The 23,861-nt window shown below is 51.8% G+C and overlaps 1 protein-coding gene across 1 annotated transcript in view; it reads right to left on the reverse strand.

Annotated features, from left to right (window-relative positions):
* Nucleotides 1–23,861, reverse strand: part of LOC134929698 (sterol regulatory element-binding protein cleavage-activating protein-like) — a 75,684-nt gene that overhangs the window by 11,625 nt on the left and 40,198 nt on the right. The window contains exon 3 of the mRNA XM_063925276.1: nucleotides 14,389–14,512. Coding sequence (XP_063781346.1) covers nucleotides 14,389–14,512 — 124 coding nt within the window. The remainder of the gene's footprint in view (nucleotides 1–14,388; nucleotides 14,513–23,861) is intronic.

The following is a 23,861-nucleotide window of genomic DNA, read 5'->3' on the forward strand; positions in this document are numbered from 1 at the left end:
GAGCCGGTGACCCGCTATCCTGCTTTGTGGTGTCTGAGCTGGTGGCCCGCTATCCTGCTTTGTGGTGTCTGAGCTGGTGACCCGCTATCCTGCTTTGTGGTGTCTGAGTTGGTGATCTGCTATCCTGCTTTGTGGTGTCTGAGCCGGTGACCCGCTATCCTGCTTTGTGGTGTCTGAGCTGGTGGCCCGCTATCCTGCTTTGTGGTGTCTGAGCTGGTGGCCCGCTATCCTGCTTTGTGGTGTCTGAGCTGGTGACCCGCTATCCTGCTTTGTGGTATCTAAGCTGGTGACCCGCTATCCTGCTTTGTGGTGTCTGAGCTGGTGACCCGCTATCCTGCTTTGTGGTGTCTGAGCTGGTGACCTGCTATCCTGCTTTGTGGTGTCTGAGCTGGTGACCTGCTATCCTGCTTTGGGGTATCTGAGCTGGTGACCCGCTATCCTGCTTTGTGGTGTCTGAGCTGGTGACCCGCTATCCTGCTTTGTGGTGTCTGAGCTGGTGACCCGCTATCCTGCTTTGTGGTGTCTGAGCTGGTGACCCGCTATCCTGCTTTGTGGTGTCTGAGCTGGTGACCTGCTATCCTGCTTTGGGGTATCTGAGCTGGTGACCTGCTATCCTGCTTTGTGGTGTGTGAGCTGGTGACCCGCTATCCTGCTTTGTGGTGGGTGAGCTGGTGACCCGCTATCCTGCTTTGTGGTGCTTGAGGCTGGTGACCTGCTATCCTGCTTTGTGGTGTCTGAGCTGGTGACCCGCTATCCTGCTTTGTGGTGTCTGAGCTGGGGACCCGCTATGCTGCTTTGTGGTGTCTGAGCTGGTGACCCGCTATCCTGCTTTGTGGTGTCTGAGCTGGTGACCCGCTATCCTGCTTTGTGGTGTGTGAGCTGGTGACCCGCTATCCTGCTTTGTGGTGTCTGAGCTGGTGACCCGCTATCCTGCTTTGTGGTGTCTGAGCTGGTGACCCGCTATCCTGTTTTGTGGTGTTTGTGGCTGGTGACCCGCTATCCTGCTTTGTGGTGTCTGAGGTGGTGACCCGTAATCCTGCTTTGTGGTGTCTGAGCTGGTGACCCGTAATCCTGCTTTGTGGTGTCTGAGCTGGTGGCCCGCTATCCTGCTTTGTGGTGTCTGAGCTGGTAACCCGCTATCCTGCTTTGTGGTGTCTGAGCTGGTGACCCGCTATCCTGCTTTGTGGTGTCTGTGCTGGTGACCCGCTATCCTGCTTTGGGGTATCTGAGCTGGTGACCTGCTATCCTGCTTTGTGGTGTCTGAGCTGGTGACCCGCTATGCTGCTTTGTGGTGTCTGAGCTGGTGACCCGCTATCCTGCTTTGTGGTGTCTGTGCTGGTGACCCGCTATCCTGCTTTGTGGTGTCTGAGCTGGTGACCCGCTATCCTGCTTTGTGGTATCTGAGCTGGTGACCCGCTATCCTGCTTTGTGGTGCTTGAGGCTGGTGACCTGCTATCCTGCTTTGTGGTGTCTGAGCTGGTGACCCGCTATCCTGCTTTGTGGTGTGTGAGCTGGTGACCCGCTATCCTGCTTTGTGGTGTCTGAGCTGGTGACCCGCTATCCTGCTTTGTGGTGTCTGAGCTGGTGACCCGCTATCCTGCTTTGTGGTGTCAGAGCTGGTGACCTGCTATCCTGCTTTGTGGTGTCTGAGCTGGTGACCCGCTATCCTGCTTTGTGGTGTCTGAGCTGGTGACCTGCTATCCTGCTTTGTGGTATCTGAGCTGGTGGCCCGCTATCCTGCTTTGTGGTATCTAAGCTGGTGACCCGCTATCCTGCTTTGTGGTGTCTGAGCTGGTGACCCGCTATCCTGCTTTGTGGTGTCTGAGCTGGTGACCCGCTATCCTGCTTTGTGGTGTCAGAGCTGGTGACCCGCTATCCTGCTTTGTGGTGTCAGAGCTGGTGACCTGCTATCCTGCTTTGTGGTGCTTGAGGCTGGTGGCCCGCTATCCTGCTTTGTGGTATCTGAGCTGGTGACCTGCTATCCTGCTTTGTGGTGTTTGAGCTGGTGACCCGCTATCCTGCTTTGTGGCGTTTGAGCTGGTGACCTGCTATCCTGCTTTGTGGTGCTTGAGGCTGGTGGCCCGCTATCCTGCTTTGTGGTATCTGAGCTGGTGACCTGCTATCCTGCTTTGTGGTGTTTGAGCTGGTGACCCGCTATCCTGCTTTGTGGTGTCTGAGCTGGTGACCCGCTATCCTGCTTTGTTGTGTCAGAGCTGGTGACCTGCTATCCTGCTTTGTGGTGTCTGAGCTGGTGGCCCGCTATCCTGCTTTGTGGTATCTGAGCTGGTGGCCCGCTATCCTGCTTTGTGGTATCTAAGCTGGTGACCTGCTATCCTGCTTTGTGGTATCTGAGCTGGTGGCCCGCTATCCTGCTTTGTGGTATCTGAGCTGGTGGCCCGCTATCCTGCTTTGTGGTGTCTGAGCTGGTGGCCCGCTATCCTGCTTTGTGGTGTCTGAGCTGGTGACCCGCTATCCTGCTTTGTGGTGTTTGAGCTGGTGACCCGCTATCCTGCTTTGTGGTGTTTGAGCTGGTGACCCGCTATCCTGCTTTGTGGTGTTTGAGCTGGTGACCCGCTATCCTGCTTTGTGGTGTTTGAGCTGGTGACCCGCTATCCTGCTTTGTGGTGTTTGAGCTGGTGACCCGCTATCCTGCTTTGTGGTGTTTGAGCTGGTGACCCGCTATCCTGCTTTGTGGTGTTTGAGCTGGTGACCCGCTATCCTGCTTTGTGGTGTTTGAGCTGGTGACCCGCTATCCTGCTTTGTGGCGTTTGAGCTGGTGACCCGCTATCCTGCTTTGTGGTGCTTGAGGCTGGTGGCCCGCTATCCTGCTTTGTTGTGTCAGAGCTGGTGGCCCGCTATCCTGCTTTGTGGTATCTGAGCTGGTGGCCCGCTATCCTGCTTTGTGGTATCTAAGCTGGTGACCCGCTATCCTGCTTTGTGGTGTCTGAGCTAGTGACCCGCTATCCTGCTTTGTGGTGTCTGAGCTGGTGACCTGCTATCCTGCTTTGTGGTATCTGAGCTGGTGGCCTGCTATCCTGCTTTGTGGTATCTGAGCTGGTGGCCCGCTATCTTGCTTTGTGGTATCTAAGCTGGTGACCCGCTATCCTGCTTTGTGGTGTCTGTGCTGGTGACCCGCTATCCTGCTTTGTGGTGTCTGAGCTGGTGACCCGCTATCCTGCTTTGTGGTATCTGAGCTGGTGGCCCGCTATCCTGCTTTGTGGTGTCTGAGCTGGTGGCCCGCTATCCTGCTTTGTGGTGTCTGAGCTGGTGGCCCGCTATCCTGCTTTGTGGTGTCTGAGCTGGTGACCCGCTATCCTGCTTTGTGGTGTGTGAGCCGGTGACCCGCTATCCTGCTTTGTGGTGTGTGAGCCGGTGACCCGCTATCCTGCTTTGTGGTGTCTGAGCCGGTGACCCGCTATCCTGCTTTGTGGTGTCTGAGCTGGTGGCCCGCTATCCTGCTTTGTGGTGTCTGAGATGGTGGCCCGCTATCCTGCTTTGTGGTGTCTGAGCTGGTGGCCCGCTATCCTGCTTTGTGGTGTCTGAGCTGGTGACCCGCTATCCTGCTTTGTGGTGTCTGAGCTGGTGACCCGCTATCCTGCTTTGTGGTGTCTGTGCTGGTGACCAGCTATCCTGCTTTGTGGTGTGTGAGCTGGTGACCCGCTATCCTGCTTTGTGGTGTCTGAGCTGGTGACCCGCTATCCTGCTTTGTGGTGTCTGAGCTGGTGACCCGCTATCCTGCTTTGTGGTGTCTGAGCCGGTGACCCGCTATCCTGCTTTGTGGTGTCTGAGCTGGTGGCCCGCTATCCTGCTTTGTGGTGTCTGAGCTGGTGACCCGCTATCCTGCTTTGTGGTGTCTGAGTTGGTGATCTGCTATCCTGCTTTGTGGTGTCTGAGCCGGTGACCCGCTATCCTGCTTTGTGGTGTCTGAGCTGGTGGCCCGCTATCCTGCTTTGTGGTGTCTGAGCTGGTGGCCCGCTATCCTGCTTTGTGGTGTCTGAGCTGGTGACCCGCTATCCTGCTTTGTGGTATCTAAGCTGGTGACCCGCTATCCTGCTTTGTGGTGTCTGAGCTGGTGACCCGCTATCCTGCTTTGTGGTGTCTGAGCTGGTGACCTGCTATCCTGCTTTGTGGTGTCTGAGCTGGTGACCTGCTATCCTGCTTTGGGGTATCTGAGCTGGTGACCCGCTATCCTGCTTTGTGGTGTCTGAGCTGGTGACCCGCTATCCTGCTTTGTGGTGTCTGAGCTGGTGACCCGCTATCCTGCTTTGTGGTGTCTGAGCTGGTGACCCGCTATCCTGCTTTGTGGTGTCTGAGCTGGTGACCTGCTATCCTGCTTTGGGGTATCTGAGCTGGTGACCTGCTATCCTGCTTTGTGGTGTGTGAGCTGGTGACCCGCTATCCTGCTTTGTGGTGGGTGAGCTGGTGACCCGCTATCCTGCTTTGTGGTGCTTGAGGCTGGTGACCTGCTATCCTGCTTTGTGGTGTCTGAGCTGGTGACCCGCTATCCTGCTTTGTGGTGTCTGAGCTGGGGACCCGCTATGCTGCTTTGTGGTGTCTGAGCTGGTGACCCGCTATCCTGCTTTGTGGTGTCTGAGCTGGTGACCCGCTATCCTGCTTTGTGGTGTGTGAGCTGGTGACCCGCTATCCTGCTTTGTGGTGTCTGAGCTGGTGACCCGCTATCCTGCTTTGTGGTGTCTGAGCTGGTGACCCGCTATCCTGTTTTGTGGTGTTTGTGGCTGGTGACCCGCTATCCTGCTTTGTGGTGTCTGAGGTGGTGACCCGTAATCCTGCTTTGTGGTGTCTGAGCTGGTGACCCGTAATCCTGCTTTGTGGTGTCTGAGCTGGTGGCCCGCTATCCTGCTTTGTGGTGTCTGAGCTGGTAACCCGCTATCCTGCTTTGTGGTGTCTGAGCTGGTGACCCGCTATCCTGCTTTGTGGTGTCTGTGCTGGTGACCCGCTATCCTGCTTTGGGGTATCTGAGCTGGTGACCTGCTATCCTGCTTTGTGGTGTCTGAGCTGGTGACCCGCTATGCTGCTTTGTGGTGTCTGAGCTGGTGACCCGCTATCCTGCTTTGTGGTGTCTGTGCTGGTGACCCGCTATCCTGCTTTGTGGTGTCTGAGCTGGTGACCCGCTATCCTGCTTTGTGGTATCTGAGCTGGTGACCCGCTATCCTGCTTTGTGGTGCTTGAGGCTGGTGACCTGCTATCCTGCTTTGTGGTGTCTGAGCTGGTGACCCGCTATCCTGCTTTGTGGTGTGTGAGCTGGTGACCCGCTATCCTGCTTTGTGGTGTCTGAGCTGGTGACCCGCTATCCTGCTTTGTGGTGTCTGAGCTGGTGACCCGCTATCCTGCTTTGTGGTGTCAGAGCTGGTGACCTGCTATCCTGCTTTGTGGTGTCTGAGCTGGTGACCCGCTATCCTGCTTTGTGGTGTCTGAGCTGGTGACCTGCTATCCTGCTTTGTGGTATCTGAGCTGGTGGCCCGCTATCCTGCTTTGTGGTATCTAAGCTGGTGACCCGCTATCCTGCTTTGTGGTATCTAAGCTGGTGACCCGCTATCCTGCTTTGTGGTGTCTGAGCTGGTGACCCGCTATCCTGCTTTGTGGTGTCTGAGCTGGTGACCCGCTATCCTGCTTTGTGGTGTCAGAGCTGGTGACCCGCTATCCTGCTTTGTGGTGTCAGAGCTGGTGACCTGCTATCCTGCTTTGTGGTGCTTGAGGCTGGTGGCCCGCTATCCTGCTTTGTGGTATCTGAGCTGGTGACCTGCTATCCTGCTTTGTGGTGTTTGAGCTGGTGACCCGCTATCCTGCTTTGTGGCGTTTGAGCTGGTGACCTGCTATCCTGCTTTGTGGTGCTTGAGGCTGGTGGCCCGCTATCCTGCTTTGTGGTATCTGAGCTGGTGACCTGCTATCCTGCTTTGTGGTGTTTGAGCTGGTGACCCGCTATCCTGCTTTGTGGTGTCTGAGCTGGTGACCCGCTATCCTGCTTTGTTGTGTCAGAGCTGGTGACCTGCTATCCTGCTTTGTGGTGTCTGAGCTGGTGGCCCGCTATCCTGCTTTGTGGTATCTGAGCTGGTGGCCCGCTATCCTGCTTTGTGGTATCTAAGCTGGTGACCTGCTATCCTGCTTTGTGGTATCTGAGCTGGTGGCCCGCTATCCTGCTTTGTGGTATCTGAGCTGGTGGCCCGCTATCCTGCTTTGTGGTGTCTGAGCTGGTGGCCCGCTATCCTGCTTTGTGGTGTCTGAGCTGGTGACCCGCTATCCTGCTTTGTGGTGTTTGAGCTGGTGACCCGCTATCCTGCTTTGTGGTGTTTGAGCTGGTGACCCGCTATCCTGCTTTGTGGTGTTTGAGCTGGTGACCCGCTATCCTGCTTTGTGGTGTTTGAGCTGGTGACCCGCTATCCTGCTTTGTGGTGTTTGAGCTGGTGACCCGCTATCCTGCTTTGTGGTGTTTGAGCTGGTGACCCGCTATCCTGCTTTGTGGTGTTTGAGCTGGTGACCCGCTATCCTGCTTTGTGGTGTTTGAGCTGGTGACCCGCTATCCTGCTTTGTGGCGTTTGAGCTGGTGACCCGCTATCCTGCTTTGTGGTGCTTGAGGCTGGTGGCCCGCTATCCTGCTTTGTTGTGTCAGAGCTGGTGGCCCGCTATCCTGCTTTGTGGTATCTGAGCTGGTGGCCCGCTATCCTGCTTTGTGGTATCTAAGCTGGTGACCCGCTATCCTGCTTTGTGGTGTCTGAGCTAGTGACCCGCTATCCTGCTTTGTGGTGTCTGAGCTGGTGACCTGCTATCCTGCTTTGTGGTATCTGAGCTGGTGGCCTGCTATCCTGCTTTGTGGTATCTGAGCTGGTGGCCCGCTATCTTGCTTTGTGGTATCTAAGCTGGTGACCCGCTATCCTGCTTTGTGGTGTCTGTGCTGGTGACCCGCTATCCTGCTTTGTGGTGTCTGAGCTGGTGACCCGCTATCCTGCTTTGTGGTATCTGAGCTGGTGGCCCGCTATCCTGCTTTGTGGTGTCTGAGCTGGTGGCCCGCTATCCTGCTTTGTGGTGTCTGAGCTGGTGGCCCGCTATCCTGCTTTGTGGTGTCTGAGCTGGTGACCCGCTATCCTGCTTTGTGGTGTCTGAGCTGGTGACCCGCTATCCTGCTTTGTGGTGTCTGAGCTGGTGGCCCGCTATCCTGCTTTGTGGTGTCTGAGCTGGTGACCCGCTATCCTGCTTTGTGGTGTCTGAGCTGGTGACCCGCTATCCTGCTTTGTGGTGTCTGAGCTGGTGGCCCGCTATCCTGCTTTGTGGTGTCTGAGCTGGTGACCCGCTATCCTGCTTTGTGGTGTGTGAGCCGGTGACCCGCTATCCTGCTTTGTGGTATCTGAGCTGGTGGCCCGCTATCCTGCTTTGTGGTGTTTGAGCTGGTGGCCCGCTATCCTGCTTTGTGGTGTCTGAGCTGGTGGCCCGCTATCCTGCTTTGTGGTGTTTGAGCTGGTGACCCGCTATCCTGCTTTGTGGTGTCTGAGCTGGTGACCCGCTATCCTGCTTTGTGGTATCTGAGCTGGTGGCCCGCTATCTTGCTTTGTGGTATCTAAGCTGGTGACCCGCTATCCTGCTTTGTGGTGTCTGTGCTGGTGACCCGCTATCCTGCTTTCTCTATCGTCCTAGTGGATGCTGGGGTTCCTGAAAGGACCATGGGGAATAGCGGCTCCGCAGGAGACAGGGCACAAAAAGTAAAGCTTTTTCCGATCAGGTGGTGTGCACTGGCTCCTCCCTCCATGACCCTCCTCCAGACTCCAGTTAGATTTTTGTGCCCGGCCGAGAAGGGTGCAATCTAGGTGGCTCTCCTAAAGAGCTGCTTAGAAAAAGTTTAGCTAGGTTTTTTATTTTACAGTGATTCCTGCTGGCAACAGGATCACTGCAGCGAGGGACTGAGGGGAGAAGGAGTTAACTCACCTGCGTGCAGGATGGATTGGCTTCTTGGCTACTGGACATCAAGCTCCAGAGGGACGATCACAGGTACAGCCTGGATGGTCACCGGAGCCACGCCGCCGGCCCCCTTGCAGATGCTGAAGTCAGAAGAGGTCCAGAATCGGCGGCTGAAGACTCCTGCAGTCTTCAAAAGGTAGCGCACAGCACTGCAGCTGTGCGCCATTTTCCTCTCAGCACACTTCACACGGCAGTCACTGAGGGTGCAGGGCGCTGGGAGGGGGGCGCCCTGGGAGGCAAATGATTACCTATAAAGGCTAAAAATACCTCACATATAGCCCTAGAGGCTATATGGAGATATTTAACCCCTGCCTAATTTTTCTAAATAGCGGGAGACGAGCCCGCCAGAAAAGGGGCGGGGCCTATCTCCTCAGCACACGGCGCCATTTCCTCTCACAGCTCCGCTGGTCAGGACGGCTCCCAAGTCTCTCCCCTGCACTGCACTACAGAAACAGGGTAAAACAGAGAGGGGGGGGCACATTTATGGCGATATTTTGATATAACAAAGCAGCTATAAGGGAGCACTTATTATAAGGCTATCCCTGATATATATATAGCGCTTTTGGTGTGTGCTGGCAAACTCTCCCTCTGTCTCCCCAAAGGGCTAGTGGGTCCTGTCTTCGTTAGGAGCATTCCCTGTGTGTCTGCTGTGTGTCGGTACGTGTGTGTCGACATGTATGAGGACGATATTGGTGTGGAGGCGGAGCAATTGCCAAATATGAGGATGTCACCCCCTAGGGAGTCGACACCAGAATGGATGCCTTTATTTATGGAACTACGGGATAGTGTCAACACGCTAAAGCAGTCGTTTGACGACATGAGGCGGCCGGACAATCAATTAGTGCCTGTCCAGGCGACTCAAACACCGTCAGGGGCTGTGAAACGCCCTTTGCCTCAGTCGGTCGACACAGACCCAGACACAGGCGATGACTCCAGTGGTGACGGTGACGAATCAACCGTATTTTCCAGTAGGGCCACACGTTATATGATTTTGGCAATGAAGGAGGCGTTACATTTAGCTGATACTACAGGTACCACTAAACAGGGTATTATGTGGGGTGTGAAAAAACTACCTATAGTTTTTCCTGAATCAGAAGAATTAAATGACGTGTGTAATGAAGCGTGGGTTGCCCCTGATAAAAAGCTGATAATTTCAAAGAAATTATTGGCATTATACCCTTTCCCGCCAGAGGTTAGGGAGCGCTGGGAAACACCTCCTAGGGTGGACAAGGCGCTAACACGCTTATCTAAACAAGTGGCGTTACCCTCTCCTGAGACGGCCGCACTTAAAGATCCATCAGATAGGAGGATGGAAAATATCCAAAAAAGTATATACACACATGCAGGTGTTATACTACGACCAGCTGTAGCGACTGCCTGGATGGGCAGTGCTGGGGTAGTTTGGTCAGAGTCCCTGATTGAAAATATTGATACCCTGGACAGGGACAATATTTTACTGTCGTTAGAACAAATAAAGGATGCATTTCTTTATATGCGTGATGCACAGAGGGATATCTGCACACTGGCATCACGGGTAAGTGCTATGTCCATTTCGGCCAGAAGAGCTTTATGGACGCGACAGTGGACAGGCGATGCGGATTCAAAACGGCATATGGAAGTTTTGCCGTATAAAGGGGAGGAGTTATTTGGAGTCGGTCTATCAGATTTGGTGGCCACGGCTACAGCCGGGAAATCCACCTTTCTACCTCAAGTCACTCCCCAACAGAAAAAGGCACCGACTTTTCAACCGCAGCCCTTTCGTTCCTTTAAAAATAAGAGAGCAAAGGGCTATTCATATCTGCCACGAGGCAGAGGTCGAGGGAAGAGACAGCAACACGCAGCTCCTTCCCAGGAACAGAAGCCCTCCCCGGCTTCTACAAAAGCCTCAGCATGACGCTGGGGCTTCTCAAGCGGACTCGGGGACGGTGGGCGGTCGTCTCAAAAATTACAGCGCGCAGTGGGCTCACTCGCAGGTAGATCCCTGGATCCTGCAGATAATATCTCAAGGGTACAGGTTGGAATTAGAGACAGATCCACCTCGCCGTTTCCTGAAGTCTGCTTTACCAACGTCCCCCTCCGAAAGGGAGACGGTTTTGGAAGCCATTCACAAGCTGTACTCTCAGCAGGTGATAGTCAAGGGAAGGGAAGGGGTATTATTCCACTCTTTTTGTGGTACCGAAGCCGGATGGCTCGGTAAGGCCTATTCTAAATCTGAAGTCCTTGAACCTGTACATAAAGAAGTTCAAGTTCAAAATGGAGTCACTCAGAGCAGTGATAGCGAACCTGGAAGAGGGGGACTTTATGGTATCCTTGGACATCAAGGATGCGTATCTCCACGTTCCAATTTACCCCTCACACCAGGGGTACCTCAGGTTCGTTGTACAAAACTGTCACTATCAGTTTCAGACGCTGCCGTTCGGATTGTCCACGGCACCTCGGATCTTTACAAAGGTAATGGCCGAGATGATGATTCTTCTTCGAAGAAAAGGCGTATTAATTATCCCATACTTGGACGATCTCCTAATAAGGGCGAGGTCCAGAGAACAGCTAGAGATGGGATTAGCACTGTCTCAAGAAGTGTTAAAACAGCACGGGTGGATTCTGAATATTCCAAAATCCCAGTTAATGCCGACAACTCGTCTGCTGTTCCTAGGGATGATTCTGGACACGGTTCAGAAAAAGGTTTTTCTCCCGGAGGAAAAAGCCAAGGAGTTATCCGAGCTTGTCAGGAACCTCCTAAAACCAGGAAAGGTGTCTGTACATCAATGCACAAGAGTCCTGGGAAAGATGGTGGCTTCTTACGAAGCAATTCCATTCGGCAGATTCCACGCAAGAATTTTCCAGAGGGATCTGTTGGACAAATGGTCAGGGTCGCATCTTCAGATGCACCTACGGATAACCCTGTCTCCAAGGACAAGGGTGTCTCTTCTGTGGTGGTTGCAGAGTCCTCATCTATTGGAGGGCCGCAGATTCGGCATACAGGATTGGATCCTGGTGACCACGGACGCCAGCCTGAGAGGCTGGGGAGCCGTCACACAAGGAAGAAACTTCCAGGGAGTGTGGACGAGCCTGGAAACGTCTCTTCACATAAACATTCTGGAACTAAGAGCAATCTACAATGCTCTAAGCCAGGCAGAACCTCTGCTTCAGGGAAAGCCGGTGTTGATCCAGTCGGACAACATCACGGCAGTCGCCCATGTGAACAGACAGGGCGGCACAAGAAGCAGGAGTGCAATGGCAGAAGCTGCAAGGATTCTTCGCTGGGCAGAGAATCATGTGATAGCACTGTCAGCAGTGTTCATCCCGGGAGTGGACAACTGGGAAGCAGACTTCCTCAGCAGACACGATCTTCACCCGGGAGAGTGGGGACTTCATCCAGAAGTTTTCCACATGCTGGTAACCCGTTGGGAAAGACCAATGGTGGACATGATGGCGTCTCGCCTCAACAAAAAACTGGACAGGTATTGCGCCAGGTCAAGAGATCCGCAGGCAATAGCTGTGGACGCGCTGGTAACGCCTTGGGTGTACCAGTCGGTATATGTGTTTCCTCCTCTGCCTCTCATACCAAAAGTATTGAGAATTATACGGCAAAGAGGCGTAAGAACGATACTAGTGGTTCCGGATTGGCCAAGAAGGACTTGGTACCCGGAACTTCAAGAGATGATCACGGAAGATCCGTGGCCTCTACCTCTAAGGAGGGACTTGCTTCAGCAGGGTCCCTGTCTGTTTCAAGACTTACCGCGGCTGCGTTTGACGGCATGGCGGTTGAACGCCGGATCCTAATGGAAAAAGGCATGCCGGAAGAAGTCTTTCCTACTTTGATTAAAGCAAGGAAAGAAGTAACCGTGCAACATTATCACCGAATTTGGCGAAAATATGTTGCGTGGTGCGAAGATCGGAGTGCTCCGACGGAGGAATTTCAACTGGGTCGATTCCTACATTTCCTGCAATCAGGATTGTCTATGGGTCTCAAATTGGGATCTATTAAGGTTCAAATTTCGGCCCTGTCGATTTTCTTTCAAAAAGAATTGGCTTCGGTCCCTGAAGTCCAGACCTTTGTTAAGGGAGTGCTGCATATACAGCCCCCTGTGGTGCCTCCAGTGGCACCGTGGGATCTCAATGTAGTTTTGGCTTTTCTAAAATCTCATTGGTTTGAACCACTAAATAAGGTGGATTTGAAATATCTCACTTGGAAAGTGACCATGCTTCTAGCCCTGGCTTCTGCCAGGAGAGTGTCAGAATTGGCAGCTTTATCTTACAAAAGCCCATATCTGATTTTCCATTCGGACAGGGCAGAACTGCGGACTCGTCCGCATTTTCTCCCTAAGGTGGTGTCAGCATTTCATCTGAACCAGCCTATTGTAGTGCCTGCGGCTACAAGTGACTTGGAGGACTCCAAGTTACTGGACGTTGTCAGAGCATTAAAAATATATATTGCAAGAACAGCTGGAGTCAGAAAATCTGACTCGTTGTTTATATTGTATGCACCCAACAAGATGGGTGCTCCTGCGTCTAAGCAGACGATTGCTCGTTGGATCTGTAGCACAATCCAACTTGCACATTCTGTGGCAGGCCTGCCACAGCCTAAATCTGTAAAGGCCCACTCCACAAGGAAGGTGGGCTCATCTTGGGCGGCTGCCCGAGGGGTCTCGGCATTACAACTTTGCCGAGCAGCTACGTGGTCAGGGGAGAACACGTTTGTAAAATTTTACAAATTTGATACTCTGGCTAAGGAGGACCTGGAGTTCTCTCATTCGGTGCTGCAGAGTCATCCGCACTCTCCCGCCCGTTTGGGAGCTTTGGTATAATCCCCATGGTCCTTTCAGGAACCCAAGCATCCACTAGGACGATAGAGAAAATAAGATTTTACTTACCGATAAATCTATTTCTCGGAGTCCGTAGTGGATGCTGGGCGCCCATCCCAAGTGCGGATTATCTGCATAAATTGTACATAGTTATTGTTAACTAATTCGGGTTATTGTTGAAGGAAGCCATCTTTCAGAGGCTCCGCTGTTATCATACTGTTAACTGGGTTTAGATCACAAGTTGTACGGTGTGATTGGTGTGGCTGGTATGAGTCTTACCCGGGATTCAAAATCCTCCCTTATTGTGTACGCTCGTCCGGGCACAGTACCTAACTGGAGTCTGGAGGAGGGTCATGGGGGGAGGAGCCAGTGCACACCACCTGATCGGAAAAAGCTTTACTTTTTGTGCCCTGTCTCCTGCGGAGCCGCTATTCCCCATGGTCCTTTCAGGAACCCCAGCATCCACTACGGTCTCCGAGAAATAGATTTATCGGTAAGTAAAATCTTATTTTGTGGTGTCTGAGCTGGTGACCCGCTATCCTGCTTTGTGGTATCTGAGCTGGTGGCCCGCTATCCTGCTTTGTGGTGTCTGAGCTGGTGGCCCGCTATCCTGCTTTGTGGTGTCTGAGCTGGTGGCCCGCTATCCTGCTTTGTGGTGTCTGAGCTGGTGACCCGCTATCCTGCTTTGTGGTGTCTGAGCTGGTGACCCGCTATCCTGCTTTGTGGTGTCTGAGCTGGTGGCCCGCTATCCTGCTTTGTGGTGTCTGAGCTGGTGACCCGCTATCCTGCTTTGTGGTGTGTGAGCCGGTGACCCGCTATCCTGCTTTGTGGTGTGTGAGCTGGTGGCCCGCTATCCTGCTTTGTGGTGTTTGAGCTGGTGGCCCGCTATCCTGCTTTGTGGTATCTGAGCTGGTGACCCGCTATCCTGCTTTGTGGCGTTTGAGCTGGTGACCCGCTATCCTGCTACTCCGTTCCTGCGCTGAGCATTAGGGCGGCTTCCCGCGTATAGTGCGTTTTGCACCCTGCACAAGGACTCATGTAGGTTCCTTATACACGGTATAATCAGCACATCTCAGAGCCTGTCTGGTCAGACAGCTGCTAATGATCTACAGAGCAGGGCCCTCTTACCTCTTTCTATGTTATTACCCAGTCTTGTTTTATTACTATTTTGCACCCGTTTGTACAGCGCAGCAGAATATGCAGGCACTATATTAGTAACCGTTGCTAACACTCCCTCCTGGACACAGATAACTGCACCCCCCAGTCCCGGGAACAGTAAGCTGCCTGGCAGTGTGTGGGATTCCTGAATGTATCAGTGTATCTCATGGTACCAAGGTCAGTAATCAGATCCTTCCCCTGGAGATAACATCACACGTGGACAGATAAGAGAAGCCCCAGCCAAGGCCACGTACAGGACTGGTGTATTGTGATGTCCTCACGCAGAGCGCCGGTGCCTCTGTTGCTGAATCTATACTGCCTCTGCTATGCCCCACACCACAATGCTCCCTATATGTGCTGCACACAAGCTATATAATGTAACAAACACTACACTTTATTATCTCCAAACGGCGTATACACATTGTATCACAGAAACTGGATGTATAACACTGCTTACCCAATCCGGACGCTCGCTGTGAGTGTCGGGGCTCACGTCAGCTGGAGGGGGAGAGTAATCCTTCACGGGGGTGATGTACTCAACTGGTCCTGTCCCGGGCAGAGGGAGCTTTAACAGAGGGCAACTAAAAAGCAGGGAGGAGAGAGAGTAGGGGGGAGGGGGGAGAGAGAGAGAGAAGGAGGAAGAGAGGCAGGGGGGGGGGGGGGCGGGGGAGAAAGAGAGAGAGGGAGAGAAAGAGAGAGAGAGAGAGAGAGAGAGAGAGAAGGGGGAAGAGAGGCGGGGGGGGGGGCGGGGGAGAAAGAGAGAGAGAGGGGAAGAAAAGAGGAATAAGAGAAGGATGGAAGAGGGAGAGAGACAGGGAGAAGGGAAAGAGGAAGGGGGAGAGAGAGAAGGAAGAGAAAGAATGTGGGAGAGAGATAAGGGGGGGCAAGAGAGAAGAGGGAGCATGAAAGGGAGAATTGGGAGAGAGAAAGGGGGGGGGGGGGCGAGAAAGAGAAGAGAAAAGGGAGAGAGAAGGGAAAGAGAAAACACACAGGAAGAAAGGAGAGGAGGTGAGAGAGACGGGGAGAGAGCAAGAAGTACAAAGAGAGGGGAATGCAAGAGAGAAAGGAGAGGATACATATTAAGTTACATAAAAATAAGACATAACTAATGCAGAGCTGTAACACCATAAAGTTCTAGGTACAAAATCCCATGACATAGTTATCACTGATACTGTGTTCAGATAAATCAATTAACATTATACATTAGAAACCTTCACAGGAAGAAAAAAAATTATGTATAAATAAAAAATAAGAATTTACTTACCGATAATTCTATTTCTCATAGTCCGTAGTGGATGCTGGGAACTCCGTAAGGACCATGGGGAATAGCGGCTCCGCAGGAGACTGGGCACAAAAGTAAAAGCTTTAGGACTAGCTGGTGTGCACTGGCTCCTCCCCCTATGACCCTCCTCCAAGCCTCAGTTAGGATACTGTGCCCGGACGAGCGTACATAATAAGGAAGGATCTTGAATCCCGGGTAAGACTCATACCAGCCACACCAATCACACTGTACAACTTGTGATCTGAACCCAGTTAACAGTATGATAAACGTAGGAGCCTCTGAAAAGATGGCTCACAACAATAAACAACCCGATTTTTGTAACAATAACTATATACAAGTATTGCAGACAATCCGCACTTGGGATGGGCGCCCAGCATCCACTACGGACTATGAGAAATAGAATTATCGGTAAGTAAATTCGTATTTTCTCTGACGTCCTAGTGGATGCTGGGAACTCCGTAAGGACCATGGGGATTATACCAAAGCTCCCAAACGGGCGGGAGAGTGCGGATGACTCTGCAGCACCGAATGAGAGAACTCCAGGTCCTCCTCAGCCAGGGTATCGAATTTGTAAAATTTAGCAAACGTGTTTGCCCCTGACCAAGTAGCTGCTCGGCAAAGTTGTAAAGCCGAGACCCCTCGGGCAGCCGCCCAAGATGAGCCCACTTTCCTTGTGGAATGGGCTTTTACAGATTTTGGCTGTGGCAGGCCTGCCACAGAATGTGCAAGCTGAATTGTACTACAAATCCAACAAGCAATCGTCTGCTTAGAAGCAGGAGCACCCAGCTTGTTGGGTGCATACAGGATAAACAGCGAGTCAGATTTTCTGACTCCAGTCGTCCTGGAAACATATATTTTCAGGGCCCTGACTACGTCCAGCAACTTGGAGTCCTCCAAGTCCCTAGTAGCCGCAGGTACCACAATAGGCTGGTTCATGTGAAACGCTGAAACCACCTTAGGGAGAAATTGAGGGCGAGTCCTCAGTTCTGCCCTGTCTGAATGAAAAATTAGGTAAGGGCTTTTATATGATAAAGCCGCCAATTCTGAGACACGCCTGGCTGAAGCCAGGGCTAACAGCATGACCACTTTCCATGTGAGATATTTCAATTCCACAGTGGTGAGTGGTTCAAACCAATGTGATTTTAGGAGACTCAACACTACATTGAGATCCCAAGGTGCCACTGGAGGCACAAAAGGAGGCTGTATATGCAGTACCCTTTTGACAAACGTCTGAACTTTAGGCACTGAAGCCAGTTCTTTTTGGAAGAAGATCGACACGGCCGAAATTTGAACCTTAATGGACCCTAATTTTAGGCCCATAGATAGTCCTGTTTGCAGGAAATGCAGGAAACGACCAAGTTGAAATTCCTCTGTAGGGGCCTTCTTGGCCTCACACCACGCAACATATTTTCGCCAAATGCGGTGATAATGTTTTGCGGTTACATCCTCCCTGGCCTTGACCAGGGTAGGGATGACTTCATCTGGAATGCCTTTTTCCTTCAGGATCCGGCGTTCAACCTCCATGCCGTCAAACGCAGCCGCGGTAAGTCTTGGAACAGACAAGGTCCCTGCTGGAGCAGGTCCTTTCTGAGAGGTAGAGGCCACGGGTCCTCCGTGAGCATCTCTTGAAGTTCCGGGTACCAAGTCCTTCTTGGCCAATCCGGAGCCACGAGTATAGTTCTTACCCCTCTCCTTCTTATGATTCTCAGTACTTTGGGTATGAGAGGCAGAGGAGGGAACACATACACTGACTGGTACACCCACGGTGTTACCAGAGCGTCCACCGCTATCGCCTGAGGGTCCCTTGACCTGGCGCAATATCTGTCTAGTTTCTTGTTGAGACGAGACGCCATCATGTCCACCTTTGGTTTTTCCCAACGGTTTATAATCACGTGGAAAACTTCTGGGTGAAGTCCCCACTCCCCCGGGTGGAGGTCGTGTCTGCTGAGGAAGTCTGCTTCCCAGTTGTCCACTCCCGGAATGAACACCGCTGACAGTGCTGTCACATGATTTTCCGCCCAGCGAAGAATTCTTGCAGCTTCTGCCATTGCCCTCCTGCTTCTTGTGCCGCCCTGTCTGTTTACGCGGGCGACTGCCGTGATGTTGTCCGATTGGATCAATACCGACTGACCCTGAAGCAGAGGCCTTGCTTGACTTAGGGCATTGTAAATTGCCCTTAGTTCCAGGATATTTATGTGAAGAGACGTTTCCATGCTTGACCACAAGCCCTGGAAATTTCTTCCCTGTGTGACTGCTCCCCAGCCTCTCAGGCTGGCATCCGTGGTCACCAGAATCCAGTCCTGAATGCCGAATCTGCGGCCCTCTAGAAGATGAGCACTCTGCAACCACCACAGGAGAGACACCCTTGTCCTTGGAGATAGGGTTATCCGCTGATGCATCTGAAGATGCTGCATGGAATCTTCAGAATGGAATCGCTTCGTAAGAAGCCACCATCTTTCCCAGGACCCTTGTGCATTGATGCACTGACACTTGTCCTGGTTTCAGGAGGTTCCTGACTAGCTCGGATAACTCCCTGGCCTTCTCCTCTGGGAGAAACACCTTTTTCTGGACTGTGTCCAGAATCATCCCTAGGAACAGTAGACGTGTTGTTGGAATCAGCTGCGATTTTGGAATATTTAGAATCCACCCGTGCTGACGTAGCACCACCTGAGATAGTGCTACTCCGACCTCTAACTGTTCCCTGGACCTTGCCCTTATCAGGAGATCGTCCAAGTAAGGGATAATTAAGACGCCTTTTCTTCAAAGAAGAATCATCATTTCGGCCATTACCTTGGTAAAGACCCGTGGTGCCGTGGACAATCCAAACGGCAGCGTCTGAAACTGATAATGACAGTTCTGTACCACAAACCTGAGGTACCCTTGGTGAGAAGGGTAGATTGGGACATGGAGATAAGCATCTTTGATGTCCAGAGACACCATATAGTCCCCTTCTTCCAGGTTCGCTATCACTGCTCTGAGTGATTCCATCTTGAATTTGAACCTTTTTATGTAAGTGTTCAATGATTTCAGATTTAAAATCGGTCTCACCGAGCCGTCCGGCTTCGGTACCACAAACAGCGTGGAATAATACCCCTTTCCCTGTTGTAGGAGGGGTACCTTGATTATCACCTGCTGGGAATACAGCTTGTGAATAGCTTCCAATACTGCCTCCCTGTCGGAGGGAGACGTTGGTAGAGCAGACTTCAGGAACCGGCGAGGGGGAGACGTCTCGAATTCCAATTTGTACCCCTGTGATACTACCTGCAGGATCCAGGGGTCCACTTGCGAGTGAGCCCACTGCGCGTTGAAATTTTTGAGACGGGCGCCCACCGTGCCTGAGTCCGCTTGTAAAGCCCCAGCGTCATGCTGAAGACTTGGCAGAAGCGGGGGAGGGCTTCTGATCCTGGGAAGAGGCTGCCTGCTGCAGTCTTTTTCCCCTTCCTCTGCCCCGGGGCAGAAATGAGTGGCCTTTTGCCCGCTTGCCCTTATGGGGACGAAAGGACTGAGTTTGAAAAGACGGTGTCTTTTTCTGCTGAGAGGTGACCTGGGGTAAAAAGGTGGATTTCCCAGCCGTCGCCGTGGCCACCAGGTCTGATAGACCGACCCCAAATAACTCCTCCCCTTTATACGGCAAAACTTCCATATGTCGTTTGGAATCCGCATCACCTGACCGCTGTCGTGTCCATAAACTTCTTCTGGCAGAAATGGACAACGCACTTACTCTTGATGCCAGGGTGCAAATATCCCTCTGTGCATCTCGCATATATAGTAATGCATCCTTTAAATGCTCTATAGTCAATAATATACTGTCCCTATCCAGGGTATCAATATTTTCAGTCAGGGAATCCGACCAAGCCACTCCAGCGCTGCACATCCAGGCTGAGGCGATTGCTGGTCGTAGTATAACACCAGTATGTGTGTATATACCTTTTAGGATATTTTCCAGCTTTCTATCAGCTGGTTCCTTGAGGGCGGCCGTATCCGGAGACGGTAACGCCACTTGTTTTGATAAGCGTGTGAGCGCCTTATCTACCCTAGGGGGTGTTTCCCAACGCGCCCTAACCTCTGGCGGGAAAGGGTATAATGCCAATAATTTATTAGAAATCAGCAGTTTTTTATCGGGGGAAACCCACGCTTTGTCACACACCTCATTTAATTCATCTGATTCAGGAAAAACTATGGGTAGTTTTTTCACACCCCACATAATACCCCTTTTTGTGGTACTTGTAGTATCAGAAATGTTCAAAGCCTCCTTCATTGCCGTGATCATGTAACGTGTGGCCCTACTGGACATTACGTTTGTCTCGTCACCGTCGACACTGGAGTCAGTATCCGTGTCTGGGTCTGTGTCGACCATCTGAGGTAACGGGCGCTTTAGAGCCCCTGACGGTGTTTGAGACGCCTGGACAGGCACTAACTGATTTGCCGGCTGTCTCATGTCGTCAACAGTTTTTTGCAAAGTGCTGACACTGTCACGTAATTCCTTCCATACGACCATCCAGTCAGGTGTCGACTCCCTAGGGGATGACATCACTATTACAGGCAATTGCTCCGCCTCCACATCATTTTCCTCCTCATACATGTCGACACAATCGTACCGACACACAGCACACACACAGGGAATGCTCTGATAGAGGACAGGACCCCACGAGCCCTTTGGGGAGACAGAGGGAGAGTTTGCCAGCACACACCAGAGCGCTATATATATGCAGGGATAACCTTATATAAGTGTTTCTCCCTTCTATAGCTGCTGTATATGTATTTTCTGCCAATTAGTGCCCCCCCTCTCCTGTTTTACCCTGATTCTGTAGCAGGACTGCAGGGGAGAGTCAGGGAGCCGTCCTTCCAGCGGAGATGTGAGGGAAAATGGCGCTTGTGTGCTGAGGAGATAGGCTCCGCCCCCTTTTCGGCGGCCTTTTCTCCCGCTTTTTTTTTTTTTTTAAACTGGCAGGGGTTAAATGCATCCATATAGCCCAGGAGCTATATGTGATGCATTTCTTTAGCCATATTAGGTTTAAAACATGTTTTATTGCGTCTCAGGGCGCTCCCCCCCAGCGCCCTGCACCCTCAGTGACCGGAGTGTGAAGTGTGCTGAGAGCAATGGCGCACAGCTGCAGTGCTGTGCGCTACCTTATTGAAGACAGGAACGTCTTCTGCCGCCGATATTTCCGGACCTCTTCGCTCTTCTGGCTCTGTAAGGGGGCCGGCGGCGCGGCTCCGGGACCCATCCAGGCTGAACCTGTGATCGTCCCTCTGGAGCTAATGTCCAGTAGCCAAGAAGCCCAATCCACTCTGCATTCAGGTGAGTTCGCTTCTTCTCCCCTTAGTCCCACGATGCAGTGAGCCTGTTGCCAGCAGGTCTCACTGAAAATAAAAAACCTATTTAAAACTTTTACTCTAAGCAGCTCAGGAGAGCCACCTAGATTGCACCCTTCTCGGCCGGGCACAAAAATCTAACTGAGGCTTGGAGGAGGGTCATAGGGGGAGGAGCCAGTGCACACCAGCTAGTCCTAAAGCTTTTACTTTTGTGCCCAGTCTCCTGCGGAGCCGCTATTCCCCATGGTCCTTACGGAGTTCCCAGCATCCACTAGGACGTCAGAGAAATATATATTGTGGCAGGAGAGGTACTTTGCCACCTGTAAGCTACACACAGGGTCCTGGGGGTGGATGGGAAGTGTGGATGGACCGGGTTCCCATCCATTTGGCCCAGACCAGGTCTTATAGGCTTCTTAGCCCAAGAAGCTGCTTTATCAGCCAGCCTAGCACCTGGGTGCTGGGTTTAAAGCAGAGTCTTTCCCATGAGTCAGGGCTCCTGAAGGTAGTTAGTGTCCAGGTGATAGGCCTGCTAGGGACAGTGGGATTCGGAGGGCTGGGCCACTAGTGTCAGGATGCCGGGACCTGAAGGGTTCCTTATTAAGTAAGAGAGAATGAGGCAGGGCCTAACCTCCCTGGTTGTTTATACTAAAGACAATGATCTTTGTTTTATGTGTATCTTTGTTTTTGAACAACCTGAATAAAAGGTATTTGTTGTTTTTGCACAAGCCTGGAGTCGGTAGCTGGTGGAACTTTTGTAGCAGAGCACATTCTAGCAAGACTCCTGTTACAAAATATATATATATATATATATATATATATATACACACACACAAACATACATACTGTACATACCTACAGACAGAGGATGCTGCATATGAGTACAGAGACTGAGCAGCACTGACGGTGATGGTCCTGTGTATATGCGAGTATTGGGACCCAGGGAGTGGTGGGGTCACAAGAGCAGTATTATCGGAAAGGGAAGGGATTTCCTAGAAATGTTTTACAGTGGAAAGCCCATACAAGGGATGAATGTAAGAAAATCATCCAGTTATAAGTATTTACCTAGTGTCTGTGACAGAGCTAATAAGTCAGCTTACACATTTCACCACTTAGTACAGTTCCATTGTTTGCTTTCTCTTCCTAAGAATCCTGTAGGTGTGCTAATACTCCCACAATGCCTTGCGGTGCGGTGTGACTTCAGTACATTATACGCAGCACACAGGGAAAACATGACACTACATCCAGCGTATATTCCTTCTGACTGTACTGGCAGTGTCTGAATTACAGTGTCGTACTGTACAGCACTGCGGTATATGTAGCTGCCATATAGATAACAATAAACGTCATGACGCTCCCGCCTGCTGTCTATTGTCTAGCTGAACAACATAACTGTCCCGGACCGTGCACTGCGAGACACGCGACCACAGGGGAGAGCGCAGCCGTCCGTCCGGTATTACCGGTGTGTAACCTGAGTGAGGACTCTATGAAAGGTGAGGAGTCTCTCAGCATGGAAACCGCGTGACACCAGGAATTCCCCACCAGCACAATGACACCCTATATATAGGAAGGAGAGGAGGGTGGGGAGGGGATGTCACAGCCACACACGCCGTCCCTATAATCACCGTCCTTCTCTGACGGCCCATGTAATCATACACATACTGTACGTGTCACAGAGTCGGCACAGGCCCTCTCACCTACTGTCAGGTGCAGGGAGCGGTGCCGGTCACTGTACATACAGGCTGACAGTGAGATTACAGGGGTGGGACAGGACAGGGGAACTTGCTGATCTTCTATATGAGGAGCACACAATGGGTGGCGCAAGCCAGTAACTACGTGTTGGGTCTGTATCATTGCTCACCTAAACAATGCCGCAGTCAGCTCGCAACACAAACCCACACAGAAACCACGCCCCAGATCTGATGCCCCCCCATCCTTCCGCCGTTAGAGCTTCTTACCTCCATAATCAGCCCACATGCAACGTTTTTGAACCAGTACAGAGTTTTTGTACACCACCGCTTTATTCTCACACTGTAATGTAGATCTGAGCTAGGACACGCCCCTCCCACACCTAACTCTCTGCACATGTTACATCTGCCCCCCTGCAGCGCAGCATGGTGTTACCCGGGTGCCCAGTTACTGGCTGCTTCTGCATGTAGCCCACACATGCTGGGCAGCTTTATTCTCACACTGCAATGTAGCCCTGAGCTAGGACACGTCCCTCCCACACCTAGCACTCTGCACATGTTACATCTGCCCCCTTGCAGTGTAGCATGGTGTTAACCAGGTGCTCAGTTACTGGCTGCTTCTGCATGTAGCCCACACATGCTGGGCAGCTTTATTCTCACACTGCAATGTAGATCTGAGCTAGGACACGCCCCTCCCACACCTAACTCTCTGCACATGTTACATCTGCCCCCCCTGCAGTGCAGCATGGTGTTACCCAGGTGACAGTTACTGGCTGCTTCTACATGTAGCCCACACATGCTGGGCAGCTTTATTCTCACACCACAATGTAGATCTGAGCTAGGACACGTCCCTCCCACACCTAACTCTCTGCACATGTTACATCTGCCCCCCTGCAGTGCAGCATGATGTTACCCAGGTGCACAAAAAATTTCTCTTTCTTACTTTATTTTCTACTCCGAATCAGGCCCAATATGCAATATCCACTGTAGGCACAATGGAGTGCGTTCCATAGTTACATCTCCACAAGGCGGCTACTTTAAGAACACAATAATTAGATTACATTTTGTTAAACAAACTTATCTGACTTCTTTTTGTCTTTAGTTGTTAATTTGTTGTGTGTTTTAATTTCAGAGTACACCGAGACATTAAACTCTATAAACTTCAATAAAAACTGGAAAAAAATGGGGGTGTTCTTACACATTTCACCGGTAGTATAGGTCCAGGAAAAGTGAATGTGCTGATTTTTGGGGTAAAGAAATTATGTTCCTTAGTACTTCTGGTCTGAGTTGCTTTTTTTAGCAGTAATCAGACATAACTGTACAGGCAGCAGAGTGTGGCGGTCCTGGCTAGCACTACAACCACTCCTGGCTCAGGCACTCACCAGCAGGCTAGGATCAGCAGCAATCAGACACAACTGTACAGGCAACAGAGTGTGGCGGTCCTGGCTAGCACTACAACCACTCCTGGCTCAGGCACTCACCAGCAGGCTAGGATCAGTAATCAGACATAACTGTACAGGCAGCAGAGTGTGGCGGTCCTGGCTAGCACTACAACCACTCCTGGCCCAGGCACTCACCAGCAGGCTAGTATCAGCAATCAGACATAACTGTACAGGCAGCAGAGTGTGGCGGTCCTGGCTAGCACTA

The sequence above is a fragment of the Pseudophryne corroboree genome, chromosome 5, assembly GCF_028390025.1.
Source record: "Pseudophryne corroboree isolate aPseCor3 chromosome 5, aPseCor3.hap2, whole genome shotgun sequence".
Classification (NCBI taxonomy): Eukaryota; Metazoa; Chordata; class Amphibia; order Anura; family Myobatrachidae; genus Pseudophryne; species Pseudophryne corroboree.